This window comes from Cibotium barometz, chromosome 27, assembly GCF_041138505.1.
Source record: "Cibotium barometz isolate CiBa-2024 chromosome 27, ASM4113850v1, whole genome shotgun sequence".
Lineage (NCBI taxonomy): Eukaryota > Viridiplantae > Streptophyta > Polypodiopsida > Cyatheales > Cibotiaceae > Cibotium > Cibotium barometz.
The window spans coordinates 50,481,805-50,499,931 of record NC_141072.1 but is presented as its reverse complement, the minus strand read 5'-3'; the positions used below and the strand labels follow the sequence as shown (position 1 = coordinate 50,499,931).

The following is an 18,127-nucleotide window of genomic DNA, read 5'->3' as shown; positions in this document are numbered from 1 at the left end:
TGTCATCACTGTCTGTTTATGTAAGACAAGCATAAAGAAGACTAATTGCTATAGAACAATGCATAGTGCTAAGTGCCTTGGAGGTACTGAAAGACACGTTTCATTGGTTGCTTATGTTGAGTGTTGAGACTGCATAAACTTGCTCAATTTTGACACTGCATATTGAACATCTAGATGGGTATTTCACAGATATATAAGCTATCTGATAGGTTGCTAAAAGGTGCCTCCATCAAAAGTCTTAGTAGAATCTTTAATTGATAGGCGGACATTAGGTCTCACAGGAGGAGAAACAAGTTTGCAATCTGTCATTCAAAAGCGTTCAAAGAGTTGTTGAATGTTTCTTCAATGAGATAACATGATGTTCCCCTCAGTCGGAACAAATTGGATACCCAAACAATAATGCAAAAGATCCATGTCAAAAACGTCAAATGTATTTTGCAGGTTGGCGATGTGTAAATCGTCAGGGCTTGTCACAAGCAGATTGTCCACATAAATATTGAGGATAAGGAGATGGTCTCTTTCTGTGCGGACATAAAGAGTGCTTTCAGTGGGGCTATTTAAATCAGACAAGAGTAAGTATGCATGTATTTTCTGATACCAAGCACGAGAAGCCTTTTTAAGACCATATAGTGGTTTGTGCAAGCTACATATCTGAAGCTATATACCCTCTTAAACAAAGCCAAGAGGTTGTGTGACATAAACCTCTTCTTGTAGAGATAACCATTCAGAAATGCAGTTTTGACATCCAACTAATGCACATTCCAACCTTTATGTGCAAGTAGTGCACCCAAAATCTGAATGGTTGTCATACGTGATGTAGGTTGAAAAGTCTCATTATAGTTAATGCCTTCTCTCTCGACATATAGTCCTTGGTGACTAATTAAGTCTTATACTGATCAACTGAGCTGTACGGCTTTCATTTCATCTTAAACACCCACTTGGTGCCTATAGCATGTTTGCCAGTAGGCCAATGACATAACTCCCATGTATCATTTTTGGCAATGGAATTCAATTCTGAATGCATGGTTGAAACCCAATTGGCATCCTCCAAAGCATCAAAGTGAGAAATCGGTTTCTTATTTAGTGCAGTAGTAACAACGGTGGTGTCGACGAATTGAGATGCATGTCTGGAGGCAACTCATGTCCTCCTTGGCAAAGGTTTAGGCAGCTTGGTGTCACGCAAAGTGGCCTGGAGCTAGTGTGGAATCCGATGAGAATCACGAATAGCTGCAGCCTCTTCAATTAATGCATCACCCAAGGCATCCGAATTAAATAAAGGGTTGTTGATTTGGAGGAATAGGAATATATTGGAACCATTGAATTTGTTGATGAGATACAACATAAGGTGGTTGAGTTGGAGCTAAGGTGGGCTCAGAGGAGTCAGGACTAGTATTAAAGAAAGGCAATAATGTATCAAATTCATCCGGAGCATCAATTGATGGTTGTAATCGACAGGAAAGCATGGAATGAGATGCAAATCCATCAAAGATACCTCTAGATACAATCAACGTTTGATTGGAGGGAACATATAGTCTATACCCTTCGCTTTCGTTGTTATATCCCACGAAAATACATTTCAAAGCGTTTGCTATGTGTTGTGCTTGTACATGCACGTATGCCATTCCAAGATTCTTGTGGATTTTGGGTAACACACAAGGTGTTAGCGAGAGTATAAGGATTCCCAGAGCATGAAGTCAATTCCACATTGCCAATGCCTTTGATGGCATAGGATGCATTGTTAGCACACAAAACTGTTTCACGTGATGAAGCATCGCACAAACTAGAAAACAGCTTCTTGCATAAAGTAATGTGCTTAGTGGCACTAGAATCAAAGTACCAGTTAGTGTCTAACAAGGACATACAAGAGGCAAGCAGATCACTGCATGTTACTATCGGTGTATGCAAAATCGTCCTCCTTTGCATTATCACTTGTAGTGGCAGCAAGTCTTTGTTGATTCTTCTTTTTCTCTCCTTTTGCCTTCGAGAGTCTCCTAAAGCATGACCAAGTTTTCAACAGTAATTGTATCTCTTTTTCTTCTCAGCTAGCTCCTCTTTGGGCTTTTGAGTTATCTAACTGGGTTTGTGATGGCCCCTTAGGCTTAACATGAGATGGAGCCTTAGAAACACTACAAGGCTCTTGAAACGATCTCCACTCACAAGTGTAAACCAACCTTGACAAAATTATTTGCTTTTTTTAAGAGAAAACCTAAATTTTTTTGAAAAAAATGAGCAAGTTTGATAATGCAATCCCATTGCATTACGTGCCCCATCAAGGACGGGGAAGATGTATCATCTCAGCCTTCAAATCAGCTCACATTAACTAGAGTGTCCACACGATGATGATAGGCATAGAAGTGTCGATGCTCGATATGCTTGCTACCATCTCTACCCTCGAGATCATGCCCACATAATCTGACTCACAGACAGCACTATCACATACATCATCATCATGTGCTTGTGTCAGTGGCATCATGTGTATGTATATCACTATGATCATGTGCATGTGTATGCAATACATCAATATCATCACATCTTAGCAACAAAGAATCAAATCAAAAACAAGTAATCATGGGATTTAAAAAGATCGCAATTGTTATTCAAAGGCTTGGATAGAAAGTGGTTAGATCAGGAAACGTGTTCACAAGTTGGATGGAGGACCAAGACTTATCTCTTTGGAACTTCTGTGATGGTTGAATATGTTTCATGCATGCATGCTGTATGGTTGCTTGAGCATGTCTAATATTTGTCTAATCTTTAGTGGAACTTGTGAAGGTAAATGCTCCCACCTCTCAATGGGATAAAGTGGCTCAACTTAACACCATTGACTATCCAGTCTATTGTGGCCTCCTCTTCAGAAGCCATCATACATTTGAGGAAAGCCTAGATGAGCACAGTGAGGCTACTGAGTCCTAATATTATTGGAGGCTATTGAGCAAGCAATAAGATTGTGGAAAATAAGAGCACTATAGAAACAACGCTATTATTGACCTAGAAAAAGTTCTGCAAGGTGGTTGTGAAGAGATGTCATGGCCATATTCACATGATGCTCCCATAAGGTCGTGGCCATATTTACCATGTGCATTTATTACTTGTAATGGGTAACCGGGCCAGTTTGTCTACTAAATGTAGTTGGTATAATGGCCAATGTGTATACAACGATGGGAGGCAACAAATGCTTAATCAGAAGTTAGCATATTGTTCAGATTGAAAAGAGATTGCTCTTCTTAAAGCAAGAGAGTCACCAACTCATCAAAAGTATACAAATTTTGAAATTCTTTTCATTAGAAGACGGAGTGGTAGCAAATCCCTGATATGATTCAAGCAGGCCATTAAGAACGGTAGAGACAAGAGAACTATTCGGAATAACCTCATCAATATTGATGAGCTATTCTTGTAGCTCCTTGTCACGGGTCATATTTTCATGCATAGATTCACCCTTTGTCAGATGCCCTAAGTGAAGTTTCTTTCAAAGATGAGAAACTCAAGCTTCATTGCGGATTTGATATAGAGAGGCAAGGACATCCCATCATAGTCACAAGGGACGGAGGGGACGGTGGGTTGAGAAGCGAAAATGCCATCTTGAGATGTGAATTCGATACGAAATGGGTGGAAATGTTCTAGAGTTATTCACGATAAGGGGATGACTCTCGAGAATGATGGAACGGATGGAGCTTGTCGAGGACGGGACAACGATGGGACGTTGCAATGGGTCTTTTTTTTCTTGTTCATATCATTTTTTTCGCCATTTAAGATCGTCATTTTTGTGGTTTTTTTTATCTTGCTTTTTTCCAATGCTGGTTGTTTGGGTGATGTGCTCGTTGGTCTCATGAAGTGGATTGTGTTCTAGGTTATTATCTATATATATTGACTCTCTCTATCTCTCTATCTCTCTATCTATCTATCAAGTGGCTTAAGCTCCTCTCTCTCTCTCTCTCTCTCTCTCTCTCTCTCTCTCTCCGCTTTCATCCTCTCTCATGGCATCTTGTTCACAAGCACCCCCTGCACATCATGGTAGTGCTAGAAGAACCAGCGGTTGGCCATGGTGGGAAGAGTTTAATGCCAACCGCCCTGGAAGTGGAGGAGGTTCACACCTGTGGTCTGGAAAGCTTTTTCTCTATGAGAAGACGAGTGGGTTAGACAAAGTTAGATCCCATCTTATGCACAAGTCCAGGCATGAGGTTTGATTTTGCACGAAAATCATGTCAGAGAAGAGAAGGGATCTTGTTGAGCACATTGTGGGACATGAGACTTTGAGGGTTGCAAGGTCGGAACGTGTGGCTATGGATGCTACAACATTTGTGACACCGCTCGAGGGCCTGTCTCGGTGTCACGGGGTGTATCTACCTCATCCATACCACGGTCACATGCCTGAGGTTTCTTTACGATGCCCACACCCAATGACAACAAAGTACACTTGAAGGGAGTTGGGATCCTAAGAAGGAAGAGGTTGATACTTATGTGGCTCCCTTCTTCTTTCATGACCATATTGCTTTCCATATTGCTAGTAGGTAAGCCCTCGTCCATGCCAAGACACATGATTTTTTTGAGTTTCATTCTTGAAAGTTGAGACTTGTTTGTTTTTGTGATCAGATCCGAGTACTTTAAGACTATGGTGAAGAGGATTGGGGAGTATGGTCCACGCTACACTATCCCATCATCGGAGTCTGCGCGCACCACATCGCTCAACAAGGAGAAGCGTCTCGAGCAAGCTGCAGAGAACACAAAGCGGCTATGGGAAAATAATGGATTGTCACTCATTGTGGATGGATGGAGTGACACGAAAGCTGTCCATCGATAGCCTCGTTGCATATTTCCATGGTGAGATGTACTTTATTTCTTCACATGATGCTTTAGGGACAAGAAAGAGTGCGGACGTTCTTGCAACAAAGTGGGCAATTGGCATTGAGCTCATTGTCCGAAATGTGGTGGGTTTTGTTGTAGCTGGCGAGGCTGCAAATAGGGCAGTTGGAGCTATCATTGCGCGCATGTATTTGCACATGATTGTCTCATTATTATTGTATGGCACATTGTTTGAACAATCTATTAAAGGATATTGGAAAGATTTCATGAATCAAGATTATCACTCAAGAGGCTAATCAAATGGTAACTTTTGTCTTGAACCATGAGTTCTTGCATCACAAGTTCTCCAAGAAATCAAGGTTCACTCTTCTCAAATAATCGGAAACCCCATTTGCCTTTAACTTTTTGATGTTGGGCCGATTGAGGGAGTTTAGTGGTGCATTGAGGCAGCTCTTCATCAGCAACGATCTCACCACTTCCACATTGGCTGCAACGGCCATAGGCAGATTAGGGAGATTATGTAAGAAGAATGCAGAGGGTACTTCCTTTTGGGAGGATGTGAAACGCATTGATGCTGTGGTGAAGCCAATCATCCACTTGTTGAGGCTTCTAGATGCTACGCAGCCATGCATCAGGAAGGTGTATGAGGCGATGGATAGAATGATAGAAGTTGCAAGAGTTAGAGTGTAATGAGGATAGATATGAGGAGATTCTTTCCCTTTGTGTGACGATGTGGAACTTCTGTTCCTCTCCCATGCATGAATCCTCACATATGGTGGACCCCAAGCTTCAAGGTAATGGAAAAGAGAGTGACGGAGAGGTGAGTGATGGATGGAGTCGCATCTTGGATTGTCTAATTTCGGGTGGATGCATTAGGCACAAAATTAGAGACTAGTTTGGTACATAAAGATCCTTGCGTCGTGCTTTTGGTTGTGCGGATGCACAGGATGATAGGTTAAATGTTGGGGTGCTTTGTGGTGGGAGGCCGCACTCTAAACCAAGTTGTAAGGTCCTCTTGTTTGGAGAATCTTTGGAGTTCTTATAGTCATATTGCATGAAAGAAGAGAAACCCCACTTTGGTGTAGAAAAGGCCAATGATCTTGTCTTTGTAAGCTCAAACTTGTGAATGCTTTGCAAGGGTGTGATTGCAAAGGTAGATCCCTTTACGCAGTGGGAAGATGGAGCAAGAGGAGGGAAATGAGCAGGTGGTGACAACATAGTCCAAAGGATGATGCGACTACCTTTGAGACTGTTCATGTAGGTAGCCATGATCATGAGGCCAACACTTGTCAGGCTCCAGGCTCCGATTGAGCATTCCAGGCTCTTAGATTTATCATTTAGTAGCCTAGGGTCTAGGTCCTTGGGCCTTGGGTCTCTGCTCTAACCTATGTTTCATTGTTTTGACTTTTGAGTCTTGACTCGACATTTTCGTTTCCCATTCTTGTCTCCCGTCCTATGTGACTATGCATCCCATTCACTCGTTAGCAGAGGAACGTGATCGGATGTGAGGAATAACTTGTTGTTTGCACAAGAGGGCAATGGAAAAGAGAGTGGCAGAGAGGTGAGTGATGGATGGAGTCGCATCTTGGATTGTCTAATTTCGGGTGGATACATTAGGCACAAAATTAGAGACTAGTTTGGTACATAAAGATACTTCCATCGTGCTTTTGGTTGTGCGGATGCGCAGGATGATATGTTAAATGTTGGGGTGCTTTGTGGTGGGAGACCGCATTCTAAACCAAGTTGTAAGCTCCTCTTGTTTGGAGAATCTTTGGAGTTCTTATAGTCATATTGCATGAAAGAAGAGAAACCCCACTTTGGTGTAGAAAAGGCCAATGATCTTGTCTTTGTAAGCTCAAACTTGTGAATGCTTTGCAAGGGTGCGATTGCAAAGGTAGATCCCTTTACGCAGTGGGAAGATGGAGCAAGAGGAGGAAAATGAGTAGGTGGCGACAACATAGTCCAAAGGATGATGCCACTACCTTTGAGACTGTTCATGTAGGTAGCCATGATCATGAGGCCAACACTTGTCAGGCTCCAGGCTCCAATTGAGCATTCCAGTCTCTTAGATTTATCATTTAGTAGCCTAGGGTCTAGGTCCTTGGGTCTTGGGTCTCAACTCTAACCTATGTTTCATTGTTTTGACTTTTGAGTCTTGACTCGACACTTTCTGTGTAGTAGACACTAGTCATTTGTTATTTGATAGTGATCGTCATTCCATGCTTATATATTGGTTTGTCAGTGTACTTATTAGTACATGTTCGGTGTTTTTTGTTGGTGTTTGCATTGTGTAATGCACATTTATGAAATAACTCAAAACTTTAAACTTTAAAGTGACGCCTTCAAAGTTCAAGGTGTTAAATCATAAATATTTTTTTATTTAGTGTGCTTTGTAGTCTATGTAAGGATACTTCAATAAATTGCATACTCCATATGCCATTCCTTTTCCCTTATCTCCGGTCCTTACCTTTTGTCGTTCCGCATTCTTGTTTCCCGTCCTATGTGACTATGCATCCCATGCACTCGTAGCAGAGGAACATGATCGGATGTGAGGAATAACTTGTTGTTTGCACAAGAGGGCAATAAGTGCATGTGCATGTGCAAAGGTCTTTGGTATCCCATTTGAGTTCTTCCAATGCAGGAGGAACAAGTGGGGGTTGTACATTGCCGAAGGAACCAGATTTACTAGTTCCAACAGTGGATCTAGAGGACGTGTTGATAATAGTTGAGGGCCCAACAAGTTGAGCGTCAGCATTAGATACATATACCCACATGTTCTTGGCTACCAGAACATGACACATCATATATATCGACATGGGATAGTTGGTTCCATCCAAGTTCTCCTCAGCAGACAACATGTAGAACAATTCATTGGTGTTTTCGGGCGTGTTGCACATCAAAGGAATATATAGATTGAAGTGTATCTCACACTGGGATTAGCTCCAAGGGAGTCAAGGTACTTAAAATGTCGGTAGAGGGATGTGTACACTTACCACAAGCAGATTGTTGAATCGATAGTTGTGGAGTTAGATGGTGGGGTAGCAGGTCGGAATCAGTTGACTGGAAGTCAACGTTGAATCAGCAGGTTTGATGTTGTTGTGGTGTCAGCGGCTCCAAATTTGATGTAAATTCAGCAGTTCAGAGTCAATAGACGTATTATCAGATTTGATGAAAGTAAATCCTAGCCAAAAAAGTAAACATGGCTAGTTGCAGAATTCGGAATGCGAAGCACTAACTGCTAAAGATAGGATATCGTAGACAAAAAAAATAGACTTCTGAATGTTGAGAAAAGTGATGAATGCTGAAGGCCAAGAGCCAAGCGTTGAAAGTGCAGAGCGGAGCGTTGAATGCTGAAGATTGAAATCCATACACTGATTGCAGAAAGCGAAGGGCTAAGCTACAACTAAGGCAATACTAGCTGATGCAGTTTTAAGATAAGATGACAAAGCAAAATCAATTTAATGCAAGAGTCAAATACTCAAGAAGCTGACGGACGCTAAAGTCCCATGCCAAAAAAAAAAACTGAGTGACTGAACAATAGCAGCAAGGGTAGTATCGATTGAAAACCTCTGTGGAAAGTTGAGTTAAGGGCTAGTGTAGTGGTGAGCCATGAATGTATGACAGGATTAACAAAAATACCACCAATGTACAAAAGAAGGCCAAACCCTAGATCTGATTGAAAGTGTGTAGAGCAAGATCTTAACCAGAATGCACAACGGCGCTAATAGGACGTTGATGATACTGAAGCGGTATAGCTATATATGCCTTTATAGAGTGTCACACTTCCACACACTGATACAAATACACCCAGAACACCAGACCCAAGAGTATGAATAAACTTTATTTCAATACAAGTCTTCGTCTTTACAGAGTTGAACATCCATCACATCGTCAAAACCATCTTCATCTAGCACCCATTCACAATCCGCCCACTCCCCTTCATCGATATGAACTATGACTGACCAGTACCCTGCATCACTATCAGAGTATACAATCTCAAACATAGAAGCATCTTCAAAGTACAGTTCCTCGATATCTGGACCAAGCTCCAGGACAAGATACATATTTGAGGTGGAGTATCCTCAAAACTTTTCTTCAAAGTTTACAAGATTGTACTTTTCAGGACAGAGACTATTACAAGCATGCATACAAGAGTTCAGTTCCAGCTTTGACTCTTCACACAAAACTTTCGAGAAGACTCCAAGCTTAGAGAAGAACATCAACACCTCATACAGCCGACCCTTTCACCATTTTAGTGCAGCAATGAGCACGTCCCAAAGCTCCTTAGCTCTAACTTTAAGAAGGGTGTTTCCTAGCCAACTCAGCAGTAGACGACCACCTCACCAAAAGGCATCTTTTTGGTCTTCAATTCCCTTTGCTTCCATACACATTGCCTCATAGCCACATAGCTCCAAGAGAACCAGACTGTCGCCCTCCAGCCCGTAGGCTTCAAAGTAATAACACAGTCGTGCTCTGTAGAACCCAAGGCTCTAACCTCCAGAACATGTCGCCTCCCATGCCTAGTGCTATGGCCACCCTCACATCACACTCACTTTCCTGGGTCTTCACTGTGTTGCGTCTCCTTTGGCTAACATTCGCTGACCAGCCCTCAGTTGTGCTCTATCTTTGCAGTCTGCAGTGCGCACATGTTTCCCTTTGTATTGGTTGCTCTTCACCATGCGTCCAACCTTTGACTCATGTGCAGCATGCCACCTAGTCGACAGTAGCAACCTCGCAGTTGTCTCCAACGTTTGCCTTCATCACCTACCTTTTTCTTTCTCTCTCGCATGCTAGCCCATCGACATGCTCCTCAGTCACTTGGCCTGCACAGTCGACGCTCTCTATCTCTCCTTCACTGTTTCCCTGTAGTCGACGCCCTCTATCTCTCCTTCACTATTTCCCTATAGTCGACGCCCTCTATCTCTCCTTCTTTGCAACTCTTTACTCAACTCTCTCAGGGATTCCCCTACTCCCAATACAGCAAACTCATTTTCTTGAGGCAACGTGGTCCCTTTCATCCTTCTTGCGCACGCGGTGAAGGTTAATCTGCCAAGATGCTGTTGGCCGCGGCCACCCTCACTTTTTGGAAGCTTGAAGCTTCTATTTTCTTATTAATTTTTTATTGTTTAAGGCTGTTCATACTGCATATCCCCTTAAACCATACCACTTAAACCTTCCCATCCTTTGCTCACATGTCATTAACTCCACCCTTTTTTTTTGCCTCCTCATTGGCCTTAGGTCACACGCCACCTACATCCATGCCATATATTTACAAAGGGTATGCCCAAATGCAAACGGTCAGCACTCATGCAGGCCTTGACACACACACACCCGAAGGCTCGTCAACAAAAGCAACAAGATCACCACATCATGAGGATGCAAGCCCTGATGGTTATGCCTCTACTCCTCCTGTTCAGCAAATTGAATCTCAACCAAAACTCAAAACTGATCCAAACTAATTACATATTTCTTGAAACTCTTAGTACTCTGCACAGTATGTACACATCATCAGTCTCTTTTTTTGTCCACACAACCTATGTCAGTAGCAACACAACAAAATGAGAGCTCTAAAATGCTTGCTCTGAAACTTGAGTTGGGACAGTGTTTCACGATGATGAGCTATTTGTTGAGGAGACAATTTCTAACTTGTAGGCACTGTCTTCAAGACAACACTGCTCTGGTACCAATGTTGGATGTGAAAGGAGGTTCTCTTCACAGAATCAGAGACAAGACGCACACAAGCTCAAAGAGTAATAGAGATGATAGTGATAGCTAGAATGTACTCAATTGTAATCCAAGCGTGTGGAGTACAACGTACAAGTAGCCCCTAGAGGGCTGACGTGGTTGACAACACGCTAAGGGCATGTTGGAAAATCCCCTTGCCAACACAAGCTAAAAAGTGCTCGTGATCAGTTCTCTTCACACTTGACTTCTTGGAGGCAAAAGGCTAACAATGGTTAGTGAAAGCAATGAAAGGATTAATTGGGGAGAGAAATCTAGGACATTTATTCTTGGATTGATTGATTTAAGTTGAATTCATTAGGAAATGTTGAGGCAAGGGATATCATAATTTGAGTCATTTTTGTGTAATGAGAGTGCACCCTTGAGCTTGCTTTGAGTAAGTTGGAAGTGCATGTGTCCGACCTTTGTTCGTGCATGTCGTGTCTCCCCTTTTATAAAGTCTAAGATACTTTCATTATCATGTGGTGGATAAGGTTTGGAGGAAGGTATGGAGCTCTAGTCAACTCCCCTAGAGTTCAAAAGGATACACAGCAAAATCATAATATGCAAAGCATGACTAGTAGCAAAAACAATTAGATAATATCAATTAAGGCATTTTCTCATGTGGCATCCATCACCATTCTCAGAAAACTATTGGGTCTGCAATCATCCTAGGACACATGCATAATCCACCAAATGGATGTTCGAACTGCTCTTCTTCATGGCAAAATACAAGAAGAGATGTACGTGGACCAATGTGCAAGCTTTGCATCATCCTTGAAATTTAGTTTATTGGTTAAATATAAGTCCATTTATGGGTTGAAGGAGGCATCCTAAGTTTTGTACTTAATGAAGATTACATTGATTCTTCATACAAAGTGGTCTTATATGTTGTGTACATGACATAAAAGCGTATGTCGAGAAGGATGAAAATCAAAACACTAATTGTGGTCATATCTATATATAGATAAGCTCTCATAACAACACTATGGAGTTTTAAATAAAGCCTTAGGATCCTCAATTCCCATGATTAGCCTAGAATCCATAGCTAATTGGCTAGGCCTCAGAGTCACCTAACCTACATGACCACATGTGATAAGTCAGGGATGATAAATTCAACAATTAATCCACGAATTCAATATGGGCAATAACTGCCATTCTCCACATACTATTGGAGATAGGAAGACACCTAACACTCCAAATAATTAACCATCTACATCATTGATGTGTTGTTGAGAAGAAGAATGAGTCGGTCATCGGATGAGCAGATCAGGCTTCCTCATTTGTTTTCTCGTTCTTGAAAACTTATGGGTTAAGATTTGAAACCTTGAAGATTATGTAAAGTGACTAAGACTAGCCTTTGTTCACATGGTGTTTGGTTGTGAGCTTAGATATCACATCGTTGAGGGAGTGTCCTCCTTGCTCAACTACCACATCCATCAGGCATCTAAACCTTGTCAGGATGTTCTCATACAGGAGCTTTACCACTAAATTGGTTGAATTATCCATGAGAGGATTTATTCATCCATTGAGCTATATAGGGTCAACTTTGTTGATAAAATCTAATCCCTACTTCAAGAATCCTTCAAGTGGTGGAATCGAATTATGTGACATTGTCTGTTGCAGTCGGTTGTCCCATTCTCTGATGCACTCCACATTTTTTGGTAAAATCCCAAGCATCCTTCCTCACAATTACCCACCATATGTCACCTTGCATTTTTTGTTTTCATATGATCTCATCTCCAAAGTGACCAACACATTCTACTTTTTAGCACCAATTTCTTATGTCATCCTTTCAAGAAAAATGCCCATTGTAGAAAGGTTAAAATACCATTAAACTTGTTTTCTTCATATTGTTGTATCATTATTCCAAACAATTATGCATCCGTCGGATCATTTGATACTCGTATTTTACAAGTTTTCCACTGTCTAATCCAGACAAAAAGTATGTCATTGCATGCTCCCTTCTTGCGGTGTGCACTAAATGTTAAAGCAAACTTTTGTAGGATTAGCATTTACCTAGCAAACATTTCCATCAAATTTGTTTTATCGACAAGATACAAAAAAGCTTGATGATCCACATGAAGTAAAACTTTGTTTTCAAACAAAAGCTTATTTTCCAACGAGTTGTTTTTAAATACAAACTTATTTTCCAACAACTAGTTTTTGAACTTGTTTGATTATAAAAGGTCAAATGCATTTCTTTGAGTTGTATTATAGTTACATTTTGACTTAGAGAGTATTTTGTTTGCATAATAAATTGGTTGATACTTGTCTTTCTCTCATTCTTGCATTAATATATGGTCAATTTCCATATTGGACTCATCTACAAATACATGAAATGGTTTATTCTAGTCTATGGGGAGTCTAGGGTGATCAGTACACGTGCATTTGCTTTAGCTAGCCAGATGCTCTATTGCATTACCATTTTTTTTATTGTATGGTTTTTTGTCATTTGATACATCGGATATGCTACATGAGCGCCCACATATATATCTTAGAAACCTTGTGTGCCATTTTACCTTGTGTATGAATCTTTCTAGTTCTTTCAGATTTTTTGGTGGTAGCCTAGTATGATAACCTTAACCTTTGTGGATCTATGGCGAGTGCTTCTTTTGACACAGTGTGGTCTAATTGTGTTCCTTCGTCGGATACTCAAAAGGTGCACTTTGTGGGGATTTATTTTGAGCTTGGTTTCTGCATCTCTATAGGCACAACCTAAAGTCATCCAGTGGCGGAGTGTATTTCTTTTCTACCAAATACACTAAAGTCATCCATAAATACTTTTACAAAATCTGTCAAATATTCGTAAAATCTCTCTTGAACCATTGTTTGGAATGTTGCTGGTGTATTTTTTAGACTAAATGTCATTACATTGGAGGTGAGTATCTCCCATTCTCTGATGAATGTAGTCTTGTCCTTGTCTTTGGTGTCATGGAAATTTGATTGTAGCCACTAAAACCATTCATGGCCAGCAACCTCATCTAGCAATAAATCTCTGAAGGTCAAAGGAAAAAGATCTGATATTGTTGTGATATTTAGTATCCTATAATCTACAAACTTTGATCTTTCGTACAATCATTATTGGTGATATCCATGTGGCCTTTTCTATGGATAGGTGATTCTAGTTTGAGTAGCTTAACAATTCCTTCATAGTTGGTGTTCATCATCTATCATTGCTGACAGATCGATACTCTATCTTCCTTGAAGTTGAGCTCATGCTAATAAAAATTAGGATCAATGCATTGCATATCAATATAGCTCCATGCTGAAGTACTCCGAGTGATGGGAGACCTTGTAGCTTGTAGCAACCATGACTAAGTCTATCAAGAAGCACACGAGAGAAGTCCAAATGGGTCTGAATTCCGAGAGAGGGACTATACTATGGAAGATGTAGGCAAGAAGGACACCTCAAGGAGGAGGAGTGCACCTCTGAGTTGACGTGTCAAATCTGTCCGACATGGAAATTCCTGCACAGCCAATTGGGAAAATCTAAAGAGACAACCAACAAAGTGTTGATATGGTAAAACTGAAGGGAGAAAAGCCGGAGGTAATGGATGTGATGAGGTCACAAAAAGTGAAATTGGTAGTTCCAAAGAAGCCAGCAAGCAAGACAGGATGGTCCCATGGAAACATCAATCAAGAGTAAGGACTGAAGCCACAAGAGTGGTACAACAAGCCCAAGCTACAACAAGAAAAGCCGATAAAGGGGGTGACGTATAGACTCGAAGTGAGTTTGCTGGCAAGAATAAAGAAAAGACAAAGCTAGCTGAGGATAATCACCGGAGCCAACCAAGAGATGCTAAGTAGACCCAGAGTGAGGCTGTTATAGAACGAGAGTGAGACTGTTAGCAAAGATAAAGGGAAGAACAAAGTAGCCAAAGATAACCAAACGAGTCAAGCAAAATAGTATTCTGACAGTTAGATGAACATGGAGGATGTGAAAAATATCTGAGACTTCCCAACTGCAGCATCACTAAAAAATGAAGAATACACTCCAAAGAGTTCAAAAGGTTTTGTGCGAAGAAACAACCAAGGTGCAAAAGAATTAGAACAATATAGTGCGACTGCAGATAAAGGCAGTGAAGACACTAGCAAGGCCGGAGGAGAGTATGAAGTTCTCTGAAATGAACTGAAGAGCATGAAACTGAACATAACACTAAGCCAAGTACTAAACTTAGTTCCCAACTGTCAAAAGTAGCTCTTGGCTAGGTTTATGGCTCAAGCTAAAGAAAAGGAATCTACTTTAGCTAAGCTAACAGTAGAGTATAGGAAAAAAAAAATAGAAGAAGTCCAGAATGTAGACATGGCCCCAGAGGTGACAGTCATGCTCCAAGGAAATGATATAACCAAAGTCCTACTAGATGGAGGACCATGAGTAAACATCATCTCAGAACAGACAACTAATGAGCTAGGTCTACTAATCTAGTAAGCAACACAATCCAACATTCAAATGGCAGATCAACGAATAGTAGAAACACAATCAACACTTTGTTGGTTGTTGTCTCTTTAGATTTTCCCAATTGGCTGTGCAGGAATTTCCATGTCGGACAGATTTGACACGTCAACTCAGAGGTGCACTCCTCCTCCTTGAGGTGCCCTTCTTGCCTACATCTTCCATAGTATAGTCCCTCTCTCGGAATTCAGACCCATTTGGACTTCTCTCGTGTGCTTCTTGATAGACTTAGTCATGGTTGCTACAAGCTACAAGGTCTCCCATCACTCGGAGTACCGCCTTGCTCTTTGCACTCACCTTACACTTCTTACCTTTCTTTTTGCTAGGATATTGAGTTCGACTCCTTGAGTCGTCGGCATCCGATTCCTTTGCCTCCAGCATTGATTAATCTTTAACCACTGCTTTCTTCTTTTACTTGGGCTTTGCTTTTTTGTATAGGTTTTTCCCGACCTTCTTGGTTGCCCCTACTAGCTCGTCAAACCCTAGGTCTTACTAATCAAGTAAGGGGGTGTGTTGAAGTTGATGGTGATTAACTAGGCATTACATATAAAAACTTTAGTGAGTGGGGGTTGCGGGGGTGTGCGCTCGCGACAATTGTCGGCTATTCCCAACCTAGCTTTTCATGCACAGTAACGACAACGTGCAATCGAGCTCGTCAAAGCGTGAAGGCCCTGCAGGGCTTGAAGGAAGATGAATCCTGCAGTTGATCCTTCAAAACTTTCAGACAGGGAATGCACCTTGGCCAAATTTTGCTGTTATTCTCAATCTGCTGCAGGCCCTTGTGCGGAAGCGGAGCTGTCAACAGACAGCAATGATTTCTTTCTATTATCATGTCAACCAGCTTATTCTCCCAGAAAGCTGAGCTTGTACAATGTAGACCAAACCGATTTCTCCCATCACATCAACCAGCTCATTCTCCTCGAAAGCTGAGCTTGTCAGCCGTGAAGCGTTCGATCTCCTGTCATACAACTTGATAATAAACTGAGCTGCTCGCCAGTGTTGGAATCTGAAGGGCGCATCAAAGCCCTTGAAACCTTCTAGAGAAGGCCTCTCAGAAAACAGGGTTGTAAAGTAAGGCCACGATTTTGAAAATTAGAGACAAAACAGATACAACCATATATATTTTGAAAATCAGCCTAATCATATAGCCTTCAAATCGAAGGTTAGGGTAAGCCTTCAAATTTGAGCCATGCTGCTAGCCTTCACCTCGACGTCAGGGAATGCGCTTTGGTCGTACATTCCCATCAGGAAAGTGGTGCAAAGTAAGGCCACGATTTGGAAAATTTCTCTAAATTTTAGACACAAACAGATACAAACATATATATTTTGAAAATCAGCCTAATCTATAGCCTTTAAATTGAAGATTAGGTTAGGCCTTCAAATTTGAGCCATGCTGCTCGCCTTGACCTCTGCTGGTGGTGAAGGGACTTGGTCAGCTACCAGGGACATCGAAGGTCGCGACTCTGCTGTTTCTTTTTTAGTATATACCATGTTCTCGCGTTTCTAGTAGGGATGAAGAAATACATAGTTGAGAACTCCGGAAAAAAGGAAAAGAGAAAATGCGCACTTAATTCTAGGTTTTGGTGAATGGATTGCGATACATGACATACGTAAGGAACAGGGTTGAGGCGTGAGGGTAACGGTGAGAGTCAGTTTCTTAAAAATTTTGAACTGCAAAATGTGCACACAGGAGGCGGAGAAGGCATCGTTGGCGGAGTCGACGGGACTGGATCAGAAGCAAATAAACAACTGGTTCATCAACCAGCGGAAAAGGCACTGGAAGCCCTCGGAAGACATGCGCTACATGATGGCTAACGATCGAGACAACTCCATGCAGGACCTCCAAGATTTCAACTGATCACAGCAGCTGCTGCTCTACTGTGGCTGTGCCACGGTTGACGGTATTTTCATTACATGCCTTTTGCTGTGTATATTATTTATTGAAAACCCTCTGCAATACATTTATATAAATATATAATACACACACATGATAGGTCTATCATACCTTGTTAAAAAAAAAAAGGGGGGGGACTTATTTCAGCTCAAAATAACGGCAGACTGACAATGGCATTGCTCAGCCGACCTACTCTGTACTTAAATCTGCCCATCTGGAACCTGTAAAAGTGTCTATCTGATGCGGTTTCCTGCTGTGATGGATTTTGAGAAAATCGTGTGCCTTTTATTCCCTCTTACTGTGCAGACAATATTCAAATATTTCTTGTCGATTGATAAATATTCAAATATTTCTTGTCGATTGATAAATTCTACACACGATTCTTTAGGTTGCAACCAAATTAATTAGATTACAACAAACATGTGATCCAGGCTCTATGCCCACGTCAAAGTTTGGCACTCGTGATGTGTTTCCGAGGGCGAGCTTTTGCTTATGTAGAGCATGACAAGACATTGGCTTTGTTTTCATCTCTTGTCTAAACCGTGCTTAAAAAATCAACCGACCCCTAATTATTTTGCTTGTCTGCCTCGCAAACATGTGAAATAGATGGTGTTGGAAGGGTGCTTGAAATTAACTCCTGAGTCTCTAGTCACAAAGCTCACGTAAAGAAATGAGATTACAAATCGTAAACTGAAGGTTTTTGAACTCATAATGCACAGTTGATACACAGTGCGATGGAGAAAGGGATTCGCATGGAAGGAGAGAGGCTAATGATTGTTAATATATATAATATATATAGAGAGAGAGAGAGACAAGAAAAGGTGATTGTGCATGGAAGCAGAGGCTACTAACTATTGTACATTAATTATTGTTGATTGTTTACAATAAAAATGAGGGGTCGAGGATAAATTGGTGGCCGTGGTTTAAGGATGTACCTTTTGTTAATCATTTGATTGGTAGTGATTATGATTAATCAAATCTTTTATTATTAATTATAATCATGAATATTCTAGATTACTTATGATCATCTTCACAATCTCTTTAGGAAAAAATCATTGTTTTTGTTTTTATTATTAGTCTTTGTTTATGTTGATTTTTATATTATACTTGGTACTTTTTATTATTATTATGAAACTCTGGATTTAATCATGTTGTTTGTTTCATGTTTAATTTTTTTTTCTTTTTCTTTTTGGGACCAATGTATATATATATATATAACCAAAAAGCAGCCTTACATCTTTACATCAAATTTCACA

At 40.9% G+C, this 18,127-nt stretch overlaps 1 protein-coding gene across 2 annotated transcripts in view; it reads left to right on the top strand.

The window, feature by feature from the left end:
- LOC147623493 (homeobox protein knotted-1-like 2) overlaps positions 1-17,202 on the top strand; it is a 58,161-nt gene extending 40,959 nt beyond the window's left edge. Inside the window, exons 6-7 of one of the 2 annotated variants that reach the window (XR_015269388.1) lie at positions 4,591-4,818; positions 16,668-16,803. Coding sequence is in view for 1 of the 2 variants with exons in the window: in XM_086821658.1 (XP_086677784.1) it covers positions 16,668-16,835 (168 nt within the window). In the remaining variant the exon portion in view is untranslated. Of the gene's footprint in view, positions 1-4,590; positions 4,819-16,667 lie in introns of both variants that reach the window. The other variant, XM_086821658.1, reaches the window with a different exon arrangement.
- The last annotated feature ends 925 nt before the right edge of the window (positions 17,203-18,127 follow it).